The following is a 23,224-nucleotide window of genomic DNA, read 5'->3' as shown; positions in this document are numbered from 1 at the left end:
CAAGTTCTATTAACGCCTTTCACCAAATACTAGGACATAGCACAATTCAACCAAGCTCTTTTGCCTGTTCATAAAAGATCGTCTTTCCTCCGGTTTCCAACATGTGTTCCTCATCTCCATCTGAGACCCATCAGAACAACCTTTAACATCCATATTTCCACCAACATCCTGTTCACTTAGGTATGCTCTGAGGGACTGAGGCCTTCTCAATAGCTTTTCTTTTCTGAGCCCTCGTAAGAATCACCTTTAACAGTCCATTTATGGCAATATAGGCTTTCTCTAGCATGCACCTCCAGTCTCCCATCCTCTGCCCATCACTCAGTTCTAAAGCTGCTTCCACATTCTTATGAACCTGTTACAGCAGCATCTCAGCTTTGTAGTGCCAAGTTTTGATCTTAGGCCACTATAACAAAATACAACCGACTGAGTAGCTTATAAATAACAGAAATTTATTGTTCACAGTTCTGGAGATTGAGAAGACCAAGATCAAGGTGCCAGCATAGTCACCTTCTGGTGAGGGCTCTCTTCCTGGTTCACAGCCAGTGCTTTCTGGACATTCTGTCTCAGCCAGAACTTCATCACATGATGGAAAGGGCTAATGATCTCTCTAGAGCCTTTCTTACTAGTTCCACTCTGAGGGCTCCACCTTAGGAACGAAGCATCCCCCAAAGCCCCACCCCTAATACTATCATCTTTCAGTTCAGTTCAGTTCAGTCGCTCAGTCGTGTCTGACTCTTTGCGACCCCATGGACTACAGCACGCCAGGCTTCCCTGTCCATCACCATCTCCTGGAGCTTGCTCAAACTCATGTCCATCGAGTTGATGATGCCATCCAACCATCTCATCCTCTGTCGTCCCCTTCTCCACCTTCTTCAGTCTTTCCCAGCACCAAGGTCTTTTCCAATGAGTCAATTCTTTGCATCAGGTGGCCAAAGTACTGGAGCTTCAGCTTCAGCATCAGTCCTTCCAATGAATATTCAGGACTGATTTCCTTTAGGATTGACTGGTTTGATCTCCAAGATGTCCACTATTATCATTGGAGGGTAGGAAATCAACATATGAATGAGAGAAGGGACACAAACATTCAGACCTGAGCATCTTGGCTGCTGCACATGCTAGCAGTTTGATCTTGAGCAAGTTATGTAATGACTTGCTTAGTTTATGACTATCTATGACTCAGTTTCCTCAATTATAAAATGACACAAATAACACCTACTTCCTGGAGATGTGGTGAAGATTAAATGAGGTGATATATGTGCAGTGATGAGAACAGTGCCAAGCATATGGTGAGTACTCTTTTGAAGTTAGATATTGTCATCTTGAAAACCAGAAATCTGCCCATTTTTCAGTAGTTCCACTATTTTTCACAATTTCTCAAAGTATTCCAAGAACATCCTCAAAGACCCATTTCTTTTTTTGTATTTTTTTCGTATTTTCTTATTTCTTAAATTTATTTATTTATTTTAATTGGAGGCTAATTACTTTACAATATTGTAGTGGTTTTTGCCATACACTGACATGAATCAGCCATGGGTATACATGTGTTCTGGAGAAGGCAATGGCACCCCACTCCAGTAGTCTTGCCTGGAAAATCCCATGGACAAAGGAGCCTGGTAGGCTGCAGTCCATGGGGTCGCTAAGAGTCGGACACGACTAAGCAACTTTACCTTCACTTTTCACTTTCATACATTGGAGAAGGAAATGACAACCCACTCCAGTGTTCTTGCCTGGAGAATCCCAGGGATGGGGGAGCCTGGTGGGTTGCTGTCTATAGGGTCGCACAGAGTCGGACACGACTGAAGCAACTTAGCAGCAGCAGCAGCAGCAGCATATATGTGTTCCCCCGTCCTGAACCCCCCTCCCACCTCACTCCCCACAAAGATCCATTTCTAAATGTACTTGATGATCTATGGGGATTTATACGGGCCTGAACTCTTCAACTCACTAAACAAATTAAAGCTTAAACTCATTATAAGCACATAGGTTCTCTTTAATTTCTTCTCGTCTTCTTTTGGCTCAAATTCACTCTTAAACATTAATCCTTATGGCTAGCACAGGGTCTTGCACTTGGAAGACACTCTAATAAATATTTATAGAGTGAAAGTTTGTTCTAACTTGGTGCCATTTCTTTATTTCTGATGATGACTGCTCCCAACAGCCTAGATCTTGATTTTTTTTTTCAACTCTTAGTTTATTCAGTATGGCAGTTTATTCAGGTCTCACTTCCTCATCCTCCTCTTGCCCTTTAAAACTCTACCCATTTCACCATAACTTTTCCTGTTTTACTTCTAAATTAACTTCTAAACTCCCCACAAGTCCACCTCCATGGGTACTTACCATGGCTGTCTGACTTTAAGTTTATGTTTCTGACCTTACTTTTCAACTAGACTGTAAGCTCCTTGACGTTAAAGTGAAGTCTTACAAGTTCCAGGCACCTGCCAAGTACCCAGCATAGAGAACATAGGCAGCATTTAACTAAAACTTCCATGATCACTTTCAGAACTTAAATATTTTTAATTTCCCCAGCCTCTTTGCCCTGGTTCTGACTGTTCAACACCATCCTCCCACATTTAGGGTTCAATTTCACCTATCATAATCCCAAGGGTTGCAATAGGGAGCATAGAGAGACCAAGGAATCAAGTTCTTTGGCATGGGACCAAGATCCAAGTGGAAGAAGGGCCTTTTTATGGCCAAGTTTATGGCTTCAGGCCCTGCTGAGGTCTCAGTTTTGAATACATCAAAACTGATGTCAACAACAAATGTCATGAACAGAAAACTGTTTGTACCATTTGTGGAGATGTTCTGAATGTACACTAGGTTCAAACCCTTGTTTTAGCATTTACTAGATCCATGGTCTTGGGCAATACTAAACCTGTCTGTGCCAGAGTTTCCTTACTTGTAACATGGGAGTAACAATAATAAGTACCTCACAAGACTACGTGTATGTTCTAAGTTGCTTCAGTCGTGTCCGACTCTGTGCGACTCTATGAACCGTAGCCCACCAGGCTCCTCGGTCCAAGGGATTCTCCAGGAAAGAATACTGGAGTGGGTTGTCATGTCCTCCTCCAGGGGATCTTCCCAACCTAGGGGTCGAATCCACATCTCTTATGGCTCCTGAACTGGCAGGAGGGTTTTTTACCACTACGACCACCTGGATCAGAAGAGGAAATACTTGAAAAGTGCTTAGATCTGTGCTGAAATGTACAAAAAAGCTCAAAAACTATCTGCTATTCTTATTTTTTACTATTATTACCTGTAAGTGCCACAGGAAATCAGCAACCCCAAGCCCACATAAATTAGAAATATCTCTTGTGACTAATAATAACTGTTAGCAGGTATGAAGCACTTCCTAGATGTTCAAGTTGCATTATCTCCCTAAATGTTGACAATAAACTTAAGAGGGAGTTGTACATTATTAACCCCATTTTGAGAAGCACAGAGAAGTTAAACAATTTTCTCAAGGTCACAGAGACAGCAAGTAGAGAAGGCACAATTTATTCGTTTGTTGAATTACTGTGTCTCAGCAGGCAAGAGGCATTGTGGGTACAAAGGTAAACAGTCTAGGCCCCAACCTACAGGAAGTTTCAGTTGCCACAGAAGGGGCGGGGTCAGGAAAGAGTAAACAAATAGTTATAACGCGGCGTGGTAATTGCTGTAATAGAGGCTCACGACAAAAAGTGCTACCAGATCCCAGACTCTGGGACAAGAGGAGTACTGAGAGCTTAAGGATCCAAAGGAAAGACATGACAGTTACAGAATAAGCAGTGGTCCTCTGACAGACGTGTCCTGTAACTAACGTTACACGGAAAGGACTAAACAAAGCAGAGTTAAAAGTAGGGGTGAGCGCCTTAGCGTGACAAGACTTGGCAGAACCGGAAAGGGGTTAAGACAGGCAGGTGGGCGGGACACGCGTTGATTGGCAGGGGTGTGGCCAGGCTCGTCACCCGCCCCCTCCTCCGCCCCGGCTTCTCCAACCCTAGGGCCGGCGCGGGTACCGTCTGGGCAAGGGACTGGGCGCTGGACGGAGTCGCCTGACTCCTCCCCCACTCCTCTGCCGCGTTCCGCGGGCTGGACGCGCTGGAGAAGTTGAGCAGCGCCCGGGCCAGCCCTGGGGACTGACAGTCGGTAAAGTTTGGCCCGAAGAGGAAGTGGCCTCAAGCCCCGGCAGGTGGCGGCCAGGCCCGGACCTGGGCGCTCGCGGCCTGCGGGCGGGCTCTAGGAGAGGGCGCGCTCCAGCGCCAGGCTTTGAGCCGATTTCCGGGGCTTCGGGGACTGGCCTCGGAGAAAGCGCGGCGGCGGCCGGGGAAAACAACTCAGAAGTTGGCTAGAGGTACCGCCCCTGCACCCGGGCCGCTGTCGCCCCCTACCCGTCCCCAGCCCTGGCATCTAGAGCATCGGTCGGGGAGCCTGGGCCATGGAGCCCCCTCGGGGAGGCGGCACCAGGGAGCCAGGACGCCCGGAGCGGCGCCGCCTCCCCACTGAGTAAACGACAGAAGCTCCGGGACTCTTCCTGCACCTCCGGACGGCTCACAATGCTGTCGGCCATCCTTCTCCTCTTCCTGGGTAAGAAACCGAAACGAGACTACTCACCCGGCACCCCGCTCCCAGGGCTATCACCGGGCCCAGAGGGCTCTAGCTCCCTTCCTGCTACGCGGCTCCTCACCTTAACCTGCTCGATCGTGCCCTCCACCCCCTGCCGCCGCCCCGGCACTGCCTGACCCAGCCCCCGGGAAATCTCCAGCCGTTCCCTCAGTCTTCCCCTGACTTCCGTAAATCACTGTTCCACCCCATAGGCCGTGCTGCCAGACCTTCCTTCGAGGTCACACACCGCTGTCTTCCTCTGCTCCACCACCCCTTCCCGTAAACTACCCGGAAGCCGCAAATGGCTCTCGTTCCTTCTTGAGTTGCTCAGGTGAAGGAAACTCGGAAGCATGACTCTTGCCCTTTCTCGCTCTTCCTCTAGGAGGCACTGTGGCCCACCCAGATAGGATCATTTTCCCGAATCCTGGTGAGTAGAGGATGCCCCAGGGGTCCCATGGGCTTGGTAGGTAATGAGAACTCAAGACTTTCTCTTCCTTGAATTCCTCTAGTACCTACCATAGATTTAGAGTGGACGTCATCCACCCTTTTTTTTTTACAGATGGGGAAACAGACCCAGCATAAGCCCTCAGCTGGTAGTTATGTACTTTTTTCTTTTCCCCCAAATATCCATCCTTGATCTGCCTAGCCAAAATGTAGTCTCCCTGAGGATAGAAACAGTATTTCCTGTTCCTTCTGGCCCAGTGGCTGGCACAAAGCAGACCTCATATTGTTTGGTGTTGATACTTAAAGTGGAACTATGATGAGGGAGGAGAGAAGGAGGCTGGCTGAAGACTATGCCTGTAGTGTGTGTGTGGCTGGGGCGGGAGAGTGTCTGTGCTTCTTCCGAAGAGCCCAGGCCCTCGGAGACCTGAAGCCTGGGCAGGGGTGTGATGGTAAGGGGCTCTCGACTGATGTCCCTACATTCCTCTCTTTCTCTAGCCTGTGAGGACCCACCAGCGGTGCTCTTGGAAGTGCAAGGCACCTTACAGAGGCCTGTGGGCCGGGACAGCCGCAGCTCCCCTGCCAACTGTACCTGGCTCATCCTGGGCAGCAAGGAGCAGACGGTAACAGTCAGGTGAGTGCAGGCACAACCCTGTACCTTTCCCCGACTCCTCTTCCTATACCAGGGAGAAGCCTCCGGGGATTACTTCTTTATGGAGCTTTCATCCTGTCAACAGGGGAAAGAGGAGAGTTAGATTTGGCATCATCTGCCCTAAAAGCCTGGCTTGTTTGGGGCCAGACACAATGAATTGCAGGTGGGCTGGAATGGACATCTAGCTTGGGTCCTGTCATCTCTGAAGGACAAGTCACTCCAGAACCTTCCTCAGCCTCCTCAGATCTTTTAAACAGTCCAGGTCTCCCTGGGCTCCTCCAAGCTTGGGCCGTGGGGTTGGGGCCCATGTTAAGTACCTGGCTGTTGCTTCACACAGTTCACTTCCCATGAATTCACCCAGAAAAGGATAGGTGAAAAGAGAGGCCATCTGGGGAGAGCTTGTTGGAGCAGAGCGATCAGAATGCTACAGTGATCTCAGGTCTCACCAATGGGCACTGGGAGGGGATGGTGAGTTCTGGTTAATTAAGCTTATGGTAATTGCCGGCACCACACTCGAGTGACAGTGCTGCAACAGGAAAGCAATGAATCTAACTCAGTCCAGAACACAAGGCAGTTTTTCCAAGAGGCTCTAAGATGTACTCATGGTCTCAGGTACCATGGGCCTCTGTTAAGGCTGTTGCCTTGATTATAAAGGAATTTGGATAACTCCATTTTCATCTGACCGTTTGGATTGTGGATAAGCAGGTGTCTGTGCTGCTTGGGGTAGAAGAGGCCTGACAACTGTCAGGGGAGGAAGAAGCCAGCAGCGGTCAGGAATATCTTATGTCCTGCTCTCCTTCACCCCTCTAGGTTCCAAAAACTGCATCTGGCCTGTGGCTCAGAGCGCTTAACCCTGCGCTCCCCCATCCAGCCACAGATCTCCCTGTGCGAGGCACCTGCCAGCCCTCTGCAACTGCCTGGAGGCAACGTCACCATCACCTACAGCTATGTCGGGGCCAGAGCTCCCATGGGCCAGGGCTTCCTGCTCTCTTACAGCCAAGGTGGGCTGGACAGGGCTGTTGTGGCTCTTAGAACAGGCAATGAATGGAAGCCCCAGGGAGGAGGGGAGGATCCTGCCCGCCCCAGTGCTTCACAGCCCCTCTCCATGGTGCCTCTGCAGATTGGCTGATGTGCCTGCAGGAGGAGTTCCAGTGCCTGAACCACCGCTGTGTGCCCCTGCTCCAGCGCTGTGACGGGGTCGATGCCTGTGGCGATGGCTCTGACGAGGCAGGTTGCAGCTCAGACCCCTTCCCTGACTTGGCCCTAGCCCCTGTCCTCACCCCACCCTGCAATCACACCTTAGAAGACTTCTATGGGGTCTTCTCCTCCCTCGGATACTCACACTTGGCCTCAGTCTCCCACCCCCAGTCTTGCCGCTGGCTGCTGGACCCACGCGATGGCCGGCGCCTGGCAGTGCGCTTCACAGCCCTGGATCTAGGCTATGGGGATATAGTGCGTGTGTATGATGGCGTGGGGCCCCTCGAAACCCTCCGGCTGCTGCGCAGCCTAACCCGCTTCAGTAATGGCAAGGCTGTCACCGTGGAGACACTGTCTGGCCAGGCCACAGTAGACTACCACACAGTCCCCTGGAGCACTGGTTGGGGCTTCAATGCCACCTACCACGTGCGGGGCTACTGCTTGCCTTGGGACCGACCCTGCGGCTTAGGCTCTGGCTTGGGGGCTAACGAAGGCCTCGGCGAGCGCTGCTACAGCGAGGCACAGCGCTGCGACGGCTCATGGGACTGTGCGGATGGCACGGACGAGGAGAACTGCCCCAGCTGCCCACCTGGACACTACCCCTGTGGGGCCGCCGGCACCCCTGGGGCCACAGCCTGCTACCTGCCCGCTGACCGCTGTAACTACCAGACCTTCTGTGCTGATGGAGCAGACGAGAGACGTTGTCGGCACTGCCAGCCGGGCAACTTCCGGTGCCGGGATGAGAAGTGCGTGTATGAGACGTGGGTGTGCGACGGGCAGCCGGACTGTGCTGATGGCAGTGACGAGTGGGACTGCTCCTACGCTCTGCCCCGCAAGGTCATTACCGCTGCCGTCATTGGCAGCCTCGTGTGCGGCTTGCTGCTGGTCATTGCCCTGGGTTGCACCTGCAAGCTCTATGCCATTCGCACCCAGGAATACAGGTCAGTGGGAATGCTGCTGGCGGTAGAGGAGTGGGCACTGAGGGTGGGACAGGGCCCGTGTGGCCACGGGCGACCTGAGAGTGCCCATGTCAGGGACAGGTTCTGGTGACCAGCTGCTGGGTTAGCTCCGGGGGCTGTCTCACTTGGGGGCAGGTGTGCTCCTCTGAGGGAGGGACAGATCTAGATCTCGAAAGCCACCTCAAGGAAGGAGGGAGACCTCAGATGACTTTGGAGAGCCAGGGCATAATGCCGGGTATCCTGGCCTGGGTGTGGAGTAAAGAGGCCTGTCTGGGCTGGGACAGGCAGCTCTGGTCACCAGCACCTGTGACTGAGCAGCCCTCATGCCTTCCAGCATCTTCGCCCCCCTCTCCCGGATGGAGGCCGAGATTGTGCAGCAGCAGGCGCCTCCCTCCTACGGGCAGCTCATTGCCCAGGGCGCCATCCCCCCTGTAGAGGACTTCCCTACAGAGAACCCTAATGATGTAAGTCACCCTCCCCAACCAGACCACCTGCCGCTCCAGCCCCCTTGTGGCTGTCCCCACCTTCTGACTCTGATGTCTTCCTCCTCTCCTTGCAGAACTCTGTTCTGGGCAACCTGCGTTCTCTGCTACACATCCTGCGCCAGGACATGACTCCAGGGAGCACCTCAGGTGCCCGCCGCCGCCAGCGGGGCCGCGCTATGCGCCGCCTGGTGCGCCGTCTTCGCCGCTGGGGACTGCTTCCCCGAACCAACCCCCCAGCCCGGACCCCTGAAACCAGATCCCAGGTCACACCATCCACTGCTCCTCCTGAGACCTTAGATGGCAGCACAGGTCCAGCCCACGAGGGCGGGGCGGTGGGTGGGCAGGATGGGGAACAGGCACCCCCGCTGCCTGTCAAGGCTCCACTGCCAGCTGCCGGCACATCCCCAGCCTTCCCTACTGTCCCTGAAGCCCCAGGGCCAGTGTCTGCGGCGTCCCTGGAGCCATCACTGCTGTCTGGAGTGGTACAGGCCCTGCGAGGCCGCCTCCTGCCCAGCCTGCGGCCCCCTGGACCAGCCTGGGCCCCGCCCGGCCCCCACACAACAGTCCTGTCCCCGGAGGACGAGGACGATGTGCTGCTTGTGCCACTGGCTGAGCCCGGGGTCTGGGTGGTCGAAGCAGAGGATGAGCCACTGCTGGCCTGAGGTGACCTGGCTCCCTTGGGCACTCTGTTCACAGAGATAGCAACCCCATAGAGGGCAGCTCAGCTTCCCATCCACTACTTCCCTCCCTGCCCCTCAGTCTGAGGGTACTTGATGGGCCTCCCGTTGATCCCATGTAGCTGCTATCAAGTTAGGTGTCCCTCAGTCAGGGAGAGGGCCCTCACAGAGCCCCCTCTGCGCGTGGCCAGAGGCAACAGTCCACCACCCTCTCGCCACACTGCCACCAGTTGGTGGCTGTTTTTAAAAAGTAAAGTTCTTAAAGGGTCATGGGCCTGGACACTCCATCCTTAGCAAACCCACCCAAAAGTGGCCTTAAGCACCAGAACACCAACTGGCTGGAGACCTCCAGCCCCCAAGGGAGGATTTGGGCAGGGCCTGAGGTTTTGTCAACAGTGATCCCTCCTACAAGGCCTGGCTCATAAAAAGAGCACAACAAATGCTTCTGTCCCATAGCTAGGTTGTTGCCCAGGAAGCCAAGGTTGAAAATAAAGGAATCAGAAATTTCAGACTGTAAGTGAGCTGTGCTCCTGGCCCCGCCCCTCTACCTCCCTCAGCTTATGCTCCCCTCACCTTGCTCCTCGCTTTGAAGGCCTTTTCTCTGCCCTCACCTCCGGCCCTTTTCCTATTTATCTTCAGATCACCCATCCTTAGTTTTTATAACACTCAGAGGGTAAGAAAATTCTAGGAACCCCAAGAGTAAGCCTCTCCATCTCCACTTACTGCCAGGGGCCCATCTCTATAGTGACTGACACCAGCGGTGAGCACCAAGCCTCCTTACTGCCAGGCCAGAAGTCATGAGCCAGCTGGGCCCTGCAGCTGGGAAACTTCTCATTTATGGAGAACTCTCAGAGCACTTACCACAGAAGCAGACTGTCCCTGGTGGAACACTCCTGCCCTCCATCCTCCACCCCACCAAGCATTTTCAGTCTGTCCTAGGCAAGACAGATGAACTCTCGTCCAGCATGCCTCAAAGCAGACAAAGATGCATCCAGAGAAAAGTCATAATCATTCAGGGTATGAAGATGCTAGCATCACCTTGGCCAAATCCAAGAGGTCTTCCTGGAAGAGGGTCCAAACTAGATCCTAAAGAATGCTGTCAGTAGTTGGAATAGAGTTGTGAATTTTAGGCAAGGTGAGAGGCCACAGGATAAGCAAACTAAGCAGACAGTGAGGGCTAGGGCTGTAGGAGGGACCCAAAGAGCTGGAGAGGGTAATGGAGGGAACGATCAGTGAGAAATGCTGGGACATATGCTTGCTACCAGTCTGTGGTAAGCAAGGTGACAGAGCTGTCCGAGTTTAAAAGGAAAATTAATGGGGACAAAGGATTTAGAAAAAGTCTATGGAAGTGGGTGTGATGCCTACAGAAGCAAAGCTGAGGCATTCCCTAACAGAATCAGTCCCCAGAGAAATGGGCTCCCCCTTAGGCTCATTTTCCCCTTCCTGCCTGGCCTGGCCTATCCCCACCCCTCTGCTGGAGGGGCCCTGTTGCTTACACCCTGTCAATGTCCTCACACCCAGCACTAACTGTTCAGCATTTCCCCTCCCAGCAAGCAGGAGCCTTAGGGAAGCCCCAGTGGCAGGGAGAGGGGGTTGACCTTGTACTGGCATAATGGGATATGATGACAGAGGGTCCTATCCAGGTAAGGGGGGGACACTGGGAGGCTGTCACCCAAGTTTATTTTCACCATGGCCCAAGGAAAAAGAAATGAGGTGACTTCAAATCCTGTCAAGATAGACACCCAGTACCAGGGGCATGAGACTCAAGCAAAGGCCTTTGGTGGGAAGGAGGGAGGTGATCTCAGTTATGAGACGGGAATCAGCCTGAGAATCAGACAATCTGAGCAGATACCAGAATTCAGTTCTTAAGGAGCAGAATCTGGGCCTAAAGCAAGCTCCAGGCCGTGCTGGGAGGGGAGAGGGATACCCAGCCACATAGCCTGAGACTGTGGAGCACCATATGGCAGGGGAACCTGCTGCATATCAGACCCTTTATTGGGTGTAGCTAACCCTCACAACAAAGCTGTGCCATGGATACCACAGCCCCAATTCACAGGCTCACAGCAGCTTCAGAAGAATTACAAGACTGGTCCAGTCTCTATTGGGAGGCAGAGTTAAACCTGGATCGGCTCAGTTTCAAATCTCAGTCTGTCCCATTATTATACAGAACCTCCAATTCCTGAGGGAGCCTCAAGCTGGGTAAGTGCACAGCCACTTACCATGGGGATGAGAGAGATGATGGTTCAAGATGAAACCCAGCCTGCATCTGTGGCCTGAGGCTAGATTGAGAGCCAGCAGAAGTCATGGTCAAGAGTCCTCGCTGGGCTCTGCAGAGCTGATACTCTTATCTAGTATCATAGAAATGAATTCTACCACCTAAATGAGCTTTCCAGATATATAAAGCTCACCCCTTTATAATTAAAACTTTAAAAAAACATTTTGGAAGGAAGTCATTCTAAAACATTACACTTCTCTTCAGCACATCTGCAATATAACATAAATCCTTCTGGATAGCTGAGGATCACTCAGAAACCAAAGAACTCTGCAGCAGTGTCTTCAGAAGCTGTGAACAGTGTCAGAAAAGCTATTCGCCTTAATGCCAGATGACCTTGGACAACTTTTTAAATGTTAGGACTGCTTTAAAAGTTTTCTGTGATGTTGTTTCTCCTGCTATTAGCTACTGTAGGGGTCACTAGCTGCTATAGATGTGCTTCTAATGTTCGAGTACAGGAACACAGGTGGAACATTAAAATTGTGAATAAAGTTAAGGACAAGTAGGCTGTGATTGAGGACTGTAGAGTCTATCCAGTGAAGTACACGAGGATTGTAGCTGTTCAATAGTTCTTTCTGCTCCCGCTAGACTCTATACTGTTGCCCTGTAATTGACCTCCATCCACATACTGCACTAGTAATCCCCAGATCACTATTTGCTTCAGTTGGAAAAATCCACTGAAGATGGCAATAAAGATTGTTCCCAATAATAGGAGACAGTTGAAATATTTAAGACAAAGAAGGCACCATAGCATAGAGATGAAAGATAGTCTCTGGCATTGGAAGGATCTGGGTGGGAATCATGGTCCCCGTTTTCCAGCTGCATGATTGATTTGGAGGACAGGCCACTCACCTATCACTCTGAGCCTCAGGGTCATGAGGATGAAAGGAGATAATTCAGGAAGGTGCTTAGCACAGCATCTGACAAAAATGGGGTGAGAAGGGGCCAGTAAATCAAAATGTGTGTTTGGGTCCTTGAGGATGTCGGAAGACAAGAGTGGGAGCCTAAAGTGAAAGGGACCTGGTAGAAAAGGCGCAGTAAAGCAGCGCCTCTATCTTGGCTTCCCCCAGAGAGGTGGGTGTCACTGCCTGTCTGTCCGGTGTAGCCCAGAAGGCCTGGGGCTGCTCCAGAGAGCATGGAGAGGGGGCTTGCCCACCTCCAGACTGGGAACTTCCAGATGGCTAGCTGCCCCTCCCCTTTTTCCTGATCTGATTAACAGGAGGTTGGTGGGCCTGGCATGGAGGGACAGGTGGGAAGTCTCCACAGTGGTTTGTACTCACCGGAGCCAAGTTAAAAAACGAAGCTGCCCAAACAAAGCACCATGTCTCCCTCCTCAAAGCCCCCATCTGCCTAGGGGCCAGGCTGGGAAATGGGTAGTTTTGTGGGTCTTAGCCCAGAAGGGGCGACAGGCTGAAGGAGGGGGTGGCAGGAAAACTTAGTGGCAGGGTGGCTGTCCTCCTGTCCCTGCGTCTGTTTTGGTTTCTTCCTTTAGCCCCTCCATCTAGCTACTGGGCATCCACTCTGGGCTGAACGTTGGGCTAACGGGTTGGGATACGCAGACAAATGACACATAGTCCTAGCTCCTGGAGAAAGACCACCCAGGTCCTGGATCCTTGCTTCCTCCCATCCTCAGCTCCCTTACCCATGACGCCTCGCCCCACTTCTCTGAACCTGTCTCTTCTGCCCCTCTGACTTTGTTCTGTTCGAATCTTAACCAGACTCCGCTGTGGGTGTGCTCCCAGAGGGAAGCGACACAAAGGAAGGGGGGAGCAGAAAGGAGGGAATCCCGCTGACATCACGGCTCATTAGCATGTGTGACCTCATCAGGGGGCGGGGCTGTTTCCCCAGGTGTCGGGGCTGGGGGGGCTAGCATGGGGGGGGTGGTATTTAAAGGGAAAAGCTGACAGTGCTGCTGAGCGAGCGAGCGGGTGCTGCAAGCTGCCGGGCTGCACGCGCACAACGATGCACACGGACCTCGACACCGACATGGACACCGACACGGAAACCACAGCACTCTGCCCCTCCAGCAGTCAGCGGGCCTCCCCTCCAGAGACACCCACACGAGGTGAGAGCTAAGTTGGCAGGCTCCGGCCGAAACCATGTGGGTGGGAGCTGAAGCTCTGGTGGGGAGGTCAGAACTAGGGGTTGAAGGAGCTTGAACCCAACAAGAGGGGAAGAGCCACTGGAGAAATGAGGGAGCCACCTGCCCACGCTAGGGCTGGGCTAAGCAGAGAGGGGCTGCCTAAATGTCCCTTCACTCATCACCCAGGGCTTTGCTGGAGAAACTGGTACTTAGCCCCTAGGTCTGCCTCATTCTTGAGAGGTTGGGATGGGCAGGGGGGAAGGGGGTGAGACAAGGGGCAGCCCACAAGCCTGGGAATCACGGGCAGGGGGCTACCCTGGGGACCTGTTGTAAGGGTTTCTCTGGCTCCCGGAGGCCCTGGCTGCCAGTCAAGTATTGATCCTGGTCTATTTCCAGCCTCTCTGCATCCCCCTTTGTTGTGTCTCCTTCCTCCTCCAGTTACCCTGACCGGTGCACTGTCACTCTCCCTGCTCCCGCTCTCTCGCTCATTTTCTGTCTCCCTCCCTCCCTCCACCTAGCCGTGAACAGAATATTGTCTGGGACTCACACGGACAGCCCGGACAGCCCGGGGTGCAGTAGGACTCACACACAGCCGTGCACTGGGGGACGTCCCTACAGGGCCATAGAAAGAGGCAGCCCCTCCCACACTTTCATGGAGACCCAACACACACATGTCAGAGAAAAGGAAGGCCCTTACCTGGGAAGCAGCTCCCCACAAAGTTTTTGACTCTGTCAGTACCCACCTCCAGAACCAGGGCAGTAGCTCCAGTTTCCCATCCCCTGGGCCCCTCCCCAGCGTGGAGGTCACCAGGTGCAGGAAGCAGGAAAGGGCAGGGTCTCTCAGGGAAGGAGTGGCAGCCCCCCTCCCCAACCTGGCCAGAGGCCTAGTCTGGGGGTGTGACTGTGTGTCAGTGTGAAGTGTGAGTGGGTGTGCGAGCCTGCGCACAGGTGCCTCCCCTGCATGAGGCATGTTTTGAACAGGTTGTGGCTGGAACCACGCTGGGCAAGCCTTCAGGTCAGCTCCTGGGAGCCCCACCAGTTCAGGCTTCTGGTGTTCTGTGGAAGAGGTCAGACAAAAATTATCAGCTCCTTCTGGGTCATGGTCATCGACGGGGCCTCTGAGGCTGGAACAGCCAGAACTGAGCCTACTGCAGACGGCTAGGCCTACCCCACTCATAGCTTCCTTCTCTTTGCCCCCCCAGAAGCAGATGCCACACTGCTGAAGAAGCCAGAGAAACTGTTGGCAGGGTTGGACTGGGGCGGGCCACCCCCTGTCCCAGGGGCCCCCAGACGAAGAGGCAGTATGCCTGTCCCCTACAAGCACCAGCTGCGGCGGGCCCAGGCTGTAGATGAACTTGACTGGCCACCTCAAGCCTCATCCTCTGGCTCCTCTGGCTCCTCTGACTCCCTGGGCTCAGGGGAGGCAGCCCTCACCCAAAAGGATGGCATCTTCAAGGTCATGCTGGTGGGGGAGAGCGGCGTGGGCAAGAGCACCCTAGCAGGCACTTTCGGTGGTCTCCAGGGAGACAGTGCTCACGAGCTGGAGAACCCAGGTATTTGGGGGAGCCCTGCAAGGGTTGAGGGCACCTCTGGAGCCCTAGTCAGGGATGGAAGAGCTCAAGGCATGTGCAGTCCTGGAGGCCAGAACATAAGAGAAACTGTTCCAATGCTTTCTGTGGCAACCTCTCTGGAGGGGGTCCCTGTTTACCAGGTCTTACAGGTGTTGGGGAACCTCCTAATGGGCTCTCTCCTTGTCCCTATTTCCCAACAGAGGACACTTATGAGAGACGCATCATGGTGGATAAGGAGGAAGTGACTCTAGTTGTTTATGACATCTGGGAACAGGTAAGAACTAAGATGTGGCTGCAAGCAGATGATGAAACCTGGAAGAACTGAGGAGGGGCAAAGTCTTGGCTGAAGGCTGAAGGCTGAAGGCTGGTACCCTGGTTTTAACATTACTGGAACCTGACCCTTCATGTATATGGTCTCAGAGAGCAAAGGCTGACACCCATGTACACACCATAGCATTGAGAACTGCTGTTTGGTTTCCAGGATCTTCTGACCCAGGGAAATGTTAGGATCTGAATTTGACAAACCCTGCAGCTAGAAGCCAGGCTGGAAACCCTGAAATAGACCCCCCTCTGTACATTTTTCAGCCTAGAAGAGACTGATCTGACAGGAAAGGAACTCAGAGCTCTGTAATGTCAGGGAAGGAAAAAAAAGTGAGGCCCTGTGAATATATGGACATAAATGATTACTATGCAGAAATGAGAGGCCAAATTCCATATACTTGAAGAGCATTCATTTTTTAAGAGCTTAGGCATAAGAAAGTAGGATGGACTACCCTAGTCTAGGATCCTATATCCCCCATTTGCCCATGTGGGGCTCACATTACAAACCTCTCCCTCCTCCACAAACACACTCTGAGCACTGGATGCGTTTGGCAGAGTGCTCCAGAGTGCTCCGTCTCCTAAGCAGGTGGCTTCGCCCTCACATCCTGGTGCCTCATCCCTGAGGTGCAGCTGCTGGGCAGGTTCTTCCGTGACCCCAGCCCTGACATCCCACAACTCTCTGCCCATCTGCAGGGGGATGCAGGGGGGTGGCTGCGGGACCACTGCCTTCAGACGGGGGATGCCTTTCTCATCGTCTTCTCAGTCACCGATCGACGAAGCTTCTCCAAAGTTCCAGAGACCCTACTTCGGCTCAGGGCTGGGAGGCCCCACCACGACCTGCCTGTCATCCTTGTTGGAAACAAGAGTGACCTGGCCCGCTCGCGGGAGGTCTCACTGGAGGGTGAGTATCCTGAACCTCATCCATATTTGCAGTCTCTGAGAATTCTCTCCTTTCCAGGTCACCTCTTCTCCATAAGGCCCTTTTACCCTCCTGAGTGCACAAAACTGCAATTGGCCCCAGGTTAAGGGCAGACTTTCAATGCCCACGCCTAGGGCTTGAGACCCTCTCTTCACTCTCCCTCACCTCTTCTGAAGGCCCTTTTCTCCCTCCCCTTCCGCATCACCACCGCCCTCCAATTGATCCTTGCTTGTTCCCTCTGTGCAAGAGATTGATTTGCCCCAATCCCTTTTCACTGCACGCCCTGGAGCCCCCAGGTCCAGCCTCGCCCCATCCCGGGCCCAGCGCAGCCCAGTGGGCAGGCGGGCGCCTGAAGAGGTCCCTTCCTGCAGAGGGCCGCCATCTGGCAGGGACACTGAGCTGCAAGCACATCGAGACGTCGGCCGCGCTGCACCACAACACGAGGGAGCTCTTCGAAGGAGCCGTGCGCCAGATCCGGCTGCGGCGGGGCCAGCATGGCGCCGGGGGCCCGCGGCCCGAGTGGGGCAGCCCCGAGGGCCCCGCTCCGCCGGCGCGTCGCGAGAGCCTCACCAAGAAGGCCAAGCGCTTCCTTGCCAACCTGGTGCCGCGCAACGCCAAGTTCTTTAAGCAGCGCTCCAGATCATGCCACGACCTCTCTGTGCTCTGAGCCGTGGTCGCCATGGTCACCGCACTCTCTTCCCGCCCCCTAGCCCCGCCCCCGTCCGGCTTCCTCCATGAAGACCGTCTAGGAAACCAAAAACTCCCGGGACACCTTGCAGTGACCGCGGGAGGCGGGCCCCCCACCCCAGACCCCGGCGGGCGTCGCCCCACCCGATCCATACGTTTTCCGTTTACCTCCCGGCCTCCGGGCTCCTGGAAAGAGACGACTCGGACCCGCGGAGGGCGAGCCGCGGCCGGTGGGCGGGGCGGCTTCCGGCGGGCGGGGAGGAAAGTAGTTCTGCAAGGGATTTTCTTTTTTATTAACTTGCGCTTGACCACCTCTCCTGTAAAGAGATGCTAAAAGCAAGAACTGGAAGAGACCTTTGTAGACTTCTTTACAGTTTCCAACCTTTGTACTCAGCGCGAATATGCCTCCTCGGAAGAGATTCTTAAAGGTAAAGTCACAGAGCCGCTTCTTTGAGACTTTCCTACAGCGTCCTGGCTCTGATCTGCTGCACCTCTCCACTTTGCCCTTAAGAAGTTCTTAAAGGCAAGAGCCTGGAAGCGCTGTTCTTCAGATTCTGTGACTTACCGTTGCACCACGGCACTTCCCCTTTAAGGTCATTAAAGGTAAGGCGTGCAGAGACTTTGGCCTGAAGATTTGAGGGGTGGCAACCTGCCTTTGGCCAGGACCCAGGAGGCACCACTAAGGGGACCACCTTTCTCTTTTCAATAAAGAATTTTTCTACTGCACTTGCTCACTTTGACTCTCTGTTCTCAAAGCTCCCAAGAAAGGGATGGATGGGTTTAGGTTCCTTGCTCCTATGAGCCTGAGTTTTCTTGTCTTAACAGTTCTAGGGAGGCTCCGGAACTGACTTAGTCTGAGTAGTCCATGACAAGGGGGAAAAGGTCCTTAGAGAACAGAGTCCAACTTGTCCCTTTGCCAATGACAAAACAGGCCTGGAGAGGAGTAGGGACCTGCTAGAATAATTCGGTAACTCAGTGATCAAGTCCCCATCTCCTTACCCCTTAATCCTGCAAGGAGCAGGCTGGAGGCTACATTTTGTGCCCAGAACTACTCTCAGCTGTGACCTGGGATGGTTCAAGGCGAGGCCCATCTCCAACAGGGAGGCCCATCAGCTGGGGTTTAATGGGGTTGTCCTGCAACTCCCCTGGCAGCCCCCCCACCCCGCCCCAGGTGTCACCTGCAAGGCCCGTGTGAGTATTGAAGCTGTCAGTGCCTCCCCTGGGGACGCCCACGCCTGCTGCTGCCTGAGCCACGAATTTGAACAAAAAGCAGAGGCAGCAACTCCCCTCACCCCTAGACAGATGATACAGCTACCTGAGCACCTGGGGGCCAGGCCTCCACTCCACCCTACCCAGGTTCCCAGAGCTAGATGGAAAGAAGGATGTCTCCTGAGTCCTTGCAGCTGAGGAGAAGCCAAGGGGAACCAGCGCAGCACGGGTGGTGAGATGATAAGAATTATAACACTGTCCTTAGGACTTTATTCACTTTATCTCAATTCTTTAATGACTAAGGTGTTACTACCTCTTTTACTTGCCTGAGGTTAATAAGCAATAGAACTGGGATTCCACTCATGTCTGCTTGATATTTAATGGTGATTGTATCTAGCTTTGCAACTGAGGTTCCACTTCCAGTGAGGATGAGGGGAAGAGGTAGAGGAACAATAGAAGAAATACAGGGGACACTATGGGCAGAGCCATGCATGGGCAGTGGCTGTGGTAAAAGGGCCAGAGAAATTACATGGCTATAGTGGAGTGCGGAGAAGTAAATGGCACCCCACTCCAGTACTCTTGCCTGGAAAATCCTATGGACAGAGGAGCCTGGTAGGCTGCAGTCCGTGGGGTCGCTAAGGGTCGGACACGACTGAGCGACTTCACTTTCACTTTTCACTTTCATGCATTGGAGAAGGAAATGGCAACCCACTCCAGTGTTCTTGCTTGGAGAATACCAGGGACGGGGGAGCCTGGTGGGCTGCTGTCTATGGGGTCGCACAGAGTCGGACACGACTGAAGTGACTTAGTAGCATAGTGGAGTAAGCCAGCTCTAAACTCGGGACCAGGAACAGAGGCAGTTCTAATTGTAAAATGCAGGAAAACACACTGGGCCCATTAAGGGACCAGATGGTTCTACAGTTGGGTTGAAACCTCAGGGACATGAAGAGGAGGGGTAAGAGATGAGCAGTGAAAAGACGGTTGGGAGTTCTATTGCAAAGGACCTTAAATGTCAGGCAAAGGAGTTTGTGCCCAACTTGGTAGGCAGTGAGAGTCACTGAAGGGTTCTGAGTCTGTAAGTGACATGATGGGTCTGGTCCTTTGAGAAGAGGAGGCAGGGACAGGTGTTCATGGACTGGAGCAGCTGAGGCAAGGCCTGGGGAGCTGAGTTTAGGGGACAATCACTTGGAGGGTAATGAAGAAGCATCCTGAGGGAGATGGCAATGGGAAAGGAGAGGCAGCAGGGAATTCAGAGGCAGAATCTGTGGGACCTGGCAACTGAGTGGCTGGGTATAAAGTGAGGGAGGGGTTGCAGGTGATGGGAAGATGGTGAGGAATTGGCAGTTAGGGGGCTGAGGAGGTAGCTGGTAAATGGCTCCATTTTGGAGACTCTGGAGTTTGAGATGCTCAGAAAAACACTCATATGGAGAGTTTCAACTGCTCCCCAGATAGCTGAGTCTGAAATTCAGAACAAGTCAGGGCAAGAGACACAGATATTGCCCTAACGATGGTAGTAGAAATGCTAGTGGAAAGGAGGCATCGCAGGGCAATCACACAAGGCCCTATGCTCAGTTTAATGCTCCACTGTCCCTGAACAAGGCTCCTTGAAGAAGGAACCCCGCATTTTCATTTTGCACCAAGGACCCACTAACAGAGATACTAAGAGAGAGGGTACAATATAGGCTGGGATCCTTAGCCTCAAACCACACATGGGCTTTAGGGGTCTGTGATTCTTGTGAAATGGTGCAATCGGATGTGTTTGTGCAGTCGCGCATTCGTCTGAGAACAGGTTCATGAATTTCATCAGATTTCCAAAGGGGTCTGTGAGAGAACAAATCACCAGCCAGGATGGTACTGATTACTACTGAGAAGGGGAAATGGGTGGGGGGAGGACAGGTTCAGAGATTTACTTTTCATTGTAAGCTCTTTTCTCTACCTTTTGAGTTTTTACCTATGGCTAAATAAACTAAATAATTTTAAACAAAACAAAGCTTCGTTGTTCCAAAAAAGAGGGACCAAAGAGAGTGTCCTGGGAACAGGGAGATGAAGCACATTGGGGATGTAGCTGCCAAAGAAGTGGTGGCCACTGCCCAGGGAAGAGGGTTTCCTACAGGAAGAGGATCACCAATGGTCAAATGTCACTGGAGGAGAGGGTGAGGAACTGGAAGGTCCAGTGTTTTTCATGTGGCAGAATTCTAAAGATGATGATGGCAGGACCTCCCCCATGAGGGAAGCCACACACGCTACAAGCGTCCCTCCCCCCAACTCAGCCAGTTCCATCAGCCCGACCCATCTGTGTGTTCCCTCCAAACGCCTACAGGAAGAGCTCAGAACAGACGGAAACTGAAGCCCCGCTCCTGCCAGACTTTGGAGAGATGGGGTCTTCTCTGAGAGCCTGGCCAACTCTTCATCCTCTCTCTGATCAAGGCGAAGTAAGAGCAAGCTGCTGACCTGGGCTGCCATGAAAGACCAGCAAAGGGGCCTGGAGCTGAGCTGCCTGAGCCAGGTTAGTTCCCTTCTGCCCTCATATCCTCTTAACCACTGTGATTTTATCTTGGGGGTCTTTGCTCTCTTAGCCCAGCCCCTGCCCAACCTCTACGAACCCCACGCCCCCGGCCCACAAGGCCTCCTCATTAGCCAAGAGCACTCTGCTCAAGGCCTGTGCTTACAGTTCTGCCCTGCTACATCTAACCTTCCTCTAGAGATTGGAGCAAGGGCTCTCATCTACTGAAAGGCCACCAGAGCCCTGGAAGGACACTCCACAAGTCTTCTGGGTTAAATCCTCACACTCAGAAAGTTCACCCATACATACATCTTTTAATTTATCTAACATTACTCCAATCCACATCAGTCTAAGTAAAATTTTCCTGGACTGTTTAATTTTTCATCTACAAATGCTTGTTCCACTCAAGTACTGTATATGCAAGTCACTGTGCTGGGCCCTATAAACAAGACACTATCCCTGCCCCCAAGTAGCTTACAGTCATGATGGAGAGCAGGGACCAGGTGGAGAAAGCACTGACATGGCCGGAGCAGCAGCAAACTACACCACATTCTAACTGCAAGCTATAACAAGTGCTCTAAGAAGTCTGAATGAAAGAAACAGAACATTTGGAAGACATATATTAGGAACTGGGCCTTGAAGGTTATACATAGGCTGTAGATAGAAGGGGGAAAGAAGGAAAAGAAACACCTTGTGGCAAAGCCACATGAGAAAATGTACAAAAGAAATGGTGGGCAGCCTGCCACATGATGAGATAAAGACCCTCATTGTATAGAACAGAGCACAATTTGGGGGGATGGTGCATCCAAGTTGTAAAAGGGCCCCAAAGCCAGATTAAGAGCATCCTGCTTCTTAGTCCTCTATCATCCAGGGGCTCTCAGATGGATATACTCAAGGAATTTGAATCTTGATGTCATGCCTTTACAACCTGGAGACCATGTAAACTCAAGGTGTGAATACAAATTCACTGGGGCTATGCAAGCCTTTTTAGCTGGCACTCAGGATAGAAGTCTATGGAGAAAGTCACTATTAACCTCTCTTGTCTTTCTGAACCTCAGCTCTCCCAATTTAAAATGAGGATAAGGGTGGTTTAGTGGTTAAAACTCCACACTCCCACTGCAGGGTACATGGGTTCAATCCCTGGCCAGGGAACTAAGATCCCACATCCTACAAGATGTGATGAAGACTAGATAAAATGCAAATATCTTCGTAATTATACAAATAAGCAGTGGAAGTTATGCTTTAAAAAAAATTATTTAAAATTTTTTATTGGAGTATAGGGAAGTAATGTTTTTTGGCAACCTGTGTCCAGCCCCTTATTCAGGCACCATGTAATGTCCAAATCTCTCAAAGCATAGCCCTGCTCTGGGCATACACATTTCAGTTGCAGTCCAGAGTCCAACATACCTCCCACAGGACTCACGAGATCCATTATCGGATTTCTTGCTTGGGGAGTATTGAGGGGAAGATTGGCAACTGAAGCCTAAGGATGGTATTATACTACAGTTTCCCATTTTTCTGTTCAAATTGTAACTTTAGGCAGAGGACCAATGCTGACTTAAAATACTTTCTCTGAAAGGAAATTGCCAGAGTAGGTAGAGTTAGGCTCTGGAAACCAAGAAAGACAGGTGCTATAGGAAAGCTTGGGGGAGATTAGGAGGGCAGTTTGCAAAGGATGGTAACAGAGAATGCTCTGGGATTTTCCTGAGCCAGACCAAGCAGAGGGCACTAGGTATCCTGACAGTACCTGAGGGGCTCACCTTGATTTTCCAAACCCATCTGGTTGTAACCCCATTATAGAGTTTCAAGTATAAAAGGAGATTGGGCCAGTGGGATGACTGGTTTTCCTGAAACCAGCCTGACTGTGGGTGACCCAGGGCCTTGTGAGCCTGGTACTTAAGCCCAGGAACAATTCAGGTTTATTTTCATCACTGCCCTGTCATCGGTAGGGCCCTATCATCCCCCTGTAAATCTCGAGCATTCTCTGAAGCTGGGAAGAATTAGGTCAGTTAGAAAGTCAAGTGTGTAGGCATTCCGAGGAATGGGAATGAGGACAAACTAATTAGTTCTAAGTCCTCTCCATGTATCATTTCATTGAATCCTCAGGACATGCCTGAGACAGGAACTTTTGTAATCATTTCCTTTCTACAGGTGAGGAGTCTGAGTTGGAGAAGTGAATTAACACCCAAGCTTACTCAGCTGGTTTGTGGTAGAAGAGAGATCTGAACCACATGGTGGTGTTCCACGGTATGATCTTTCTGCTGCAGGGTGGAGGTCCCCTGTCTTGGTCGGGCCTAGGAGGTGGGAGGAGGAGGCTGATTCTCAGCACCACTCATTTTAAACAAGCAGGTTTCAAGATGCTTGAAAGCTGATTGAAGTTCCCATCCTTTCTGGAATACTGGCAAATCTGACAAGTTCTCTGATTTCCAAGGTCATTGTTCCCCTTTTTATAATCCAGCACTGACTGGCTCCTTTACAATCTTCATGCACCTCATCCACCCATTGCCCTCAAAAATAACTGCTTAATGGGTCTCCAGTAACTCCGGCCAATTCCTTAAGGGCTCTTGAGAGCAGATCATTTGGGAAAGCCAAGAAAACTCATCCAACTTTTAAAAGTGATCTTTGATCAGATCTTTTCTTGCCTCCATCTCCCCACATGACCTGAGT

The 23,224-nt window shown here is 52.2% G+C and overlaps 2 protein-coding genes across 4 annotated transcripts; both read left to right on the top strand.

The window, feature by feature from the left end:
• The first annotated feature begins 3,978 nt into the window (after positions 1–3,978).
• LRP10 (LDL receptor related protein 10) lies at positions 3,979–9,501 on the top strand. Of its 2 annotated transcripts, none has more exons than XM_081506650.1 (7): positions 3,979–4,563; positions 4,964–5,008; positions 5,521–5,656; positions 6,485–6,675; positions 6,795–7,812; positions 8,165–8,294; positions 8,390–9,501. In XM_081506650.1, the coding sequence occupies exons 1-7, from the start codon at positions 4,533–4,535 to the stop codon at positions 8,975–8,977; spliced, it is 2,139 nt and encodes a 712-aa protein (XP_081362776.1). In that variant the 5' UTR covers positions 3,979–4,532; the 3' UTR covers positions 8,978–9,501. The 2 variants fall into 2 exon arrangements, with proteins under 2 accessions (XP_081362776.1, XP_081362777.1); XM_081506651.1 differs by having other exon boundaries at positions 4,794–5,008.
• Positions 9,502–13,137: 3,636 nt separating this feature from the next.
• On the top strand, positions 13,138–17,571 carry REM2 (RRAD and GEM like GTPase 2). Of its 2 annotated transcripts, XM_081506713.1 has the most exons (6): positions 13,138–13,329; positions 14,329–14,414; positions 14,550–14,900; positions 15,119–15,192; positions 15,933–16,140; positions 16,530–17,571. In XM_081506713.1, the coding sequence occupies exons 3-6, from the start codon at positions 14,651–14,653 to the stop codon at positions 16,823–16,825; spliced, it is 828 nt and encodes a 275-aa protein (XP_081362839.1). In that variant the 5' UTR covers positions 13,138–13,329; positions 14,329–14,414; positions 14,550–14,650; the 3' UTR covers positions 16,826–17,571. The 2 variants fall into 2 exon arrangements, with proteins under 2 accessions (XP_081362839.1, XP_081362838.1); XM_081506712.1 differs by lacking the exon at positions 14,329–14,414.
• Positions 17,572–23,224: the final 5,653 nt, after the last annotated feature.

The sequence above is a fragment of the Giraffa tippelskirchi genome, chromosome 7, assembly GCF_054371585.1.
Source record: "Giraffa tippelskirchi isolate mGirTip1 chromosome 7, T2T-mGirTip1v1.2.pri, whole genome shotgun sequence".
Taxonomy (NCBI): domain Eukaryota; kingdom Metazoa; phylum Chordata; class Mammalia; order Artiodactyla; family Giraffidae; genus Giraffa; species Giraffa tippelskirchi.
The sequence above is the reverse complement of the archived record's forward strand: the minus strand, read 5'-3'. Positions and strand labels throughout refer to the sequence as shown.

Bases quoted from the DNA above. Each gene is read 5' to 3' on its own strand.
- LRP10 (XM_081506650.1), top strand. From the start codon at position 4,533: ATGCTGTCGGCCATCCTTCTCCTCTTCCTGG. The intron at 5,009-5,520 runs GTGAGTAGAGGA...CTCTTTCTCTAG, and splicing joins GATCATTTTCCCGAATCCTG to CCTGTGAGGACCCACCAGCG. The intron at 7,813-8,164 runs GTCAGTGGGAAT...CATGCCTTCCAG, and splicing joins ATTCGCACCCAGGAATACAG to CATCTTCGCCCCCCTCTCCC.
- REM2 (XM_081506712.1), top strand. From the start codon at position 13,227: ATGCACACGGACCTCGACACCGACATGGACACCGACACGGAAACCACA. The intron at 15,193-15,932 runs GTAAGAACTAAG...GCCCATCTGCAG, and splicing joins TTTATGACATCTGGGAACAG to GGGGATGCAGGGGGGTGGCT. The intron at 16,141-16,529 runs GTGAGTATCCTG...CCCTTCCTGCAG, and splicing joins GCGGGAGGTCTCACTGGAGG to AGGGCCGCCATCTGGCAGGG.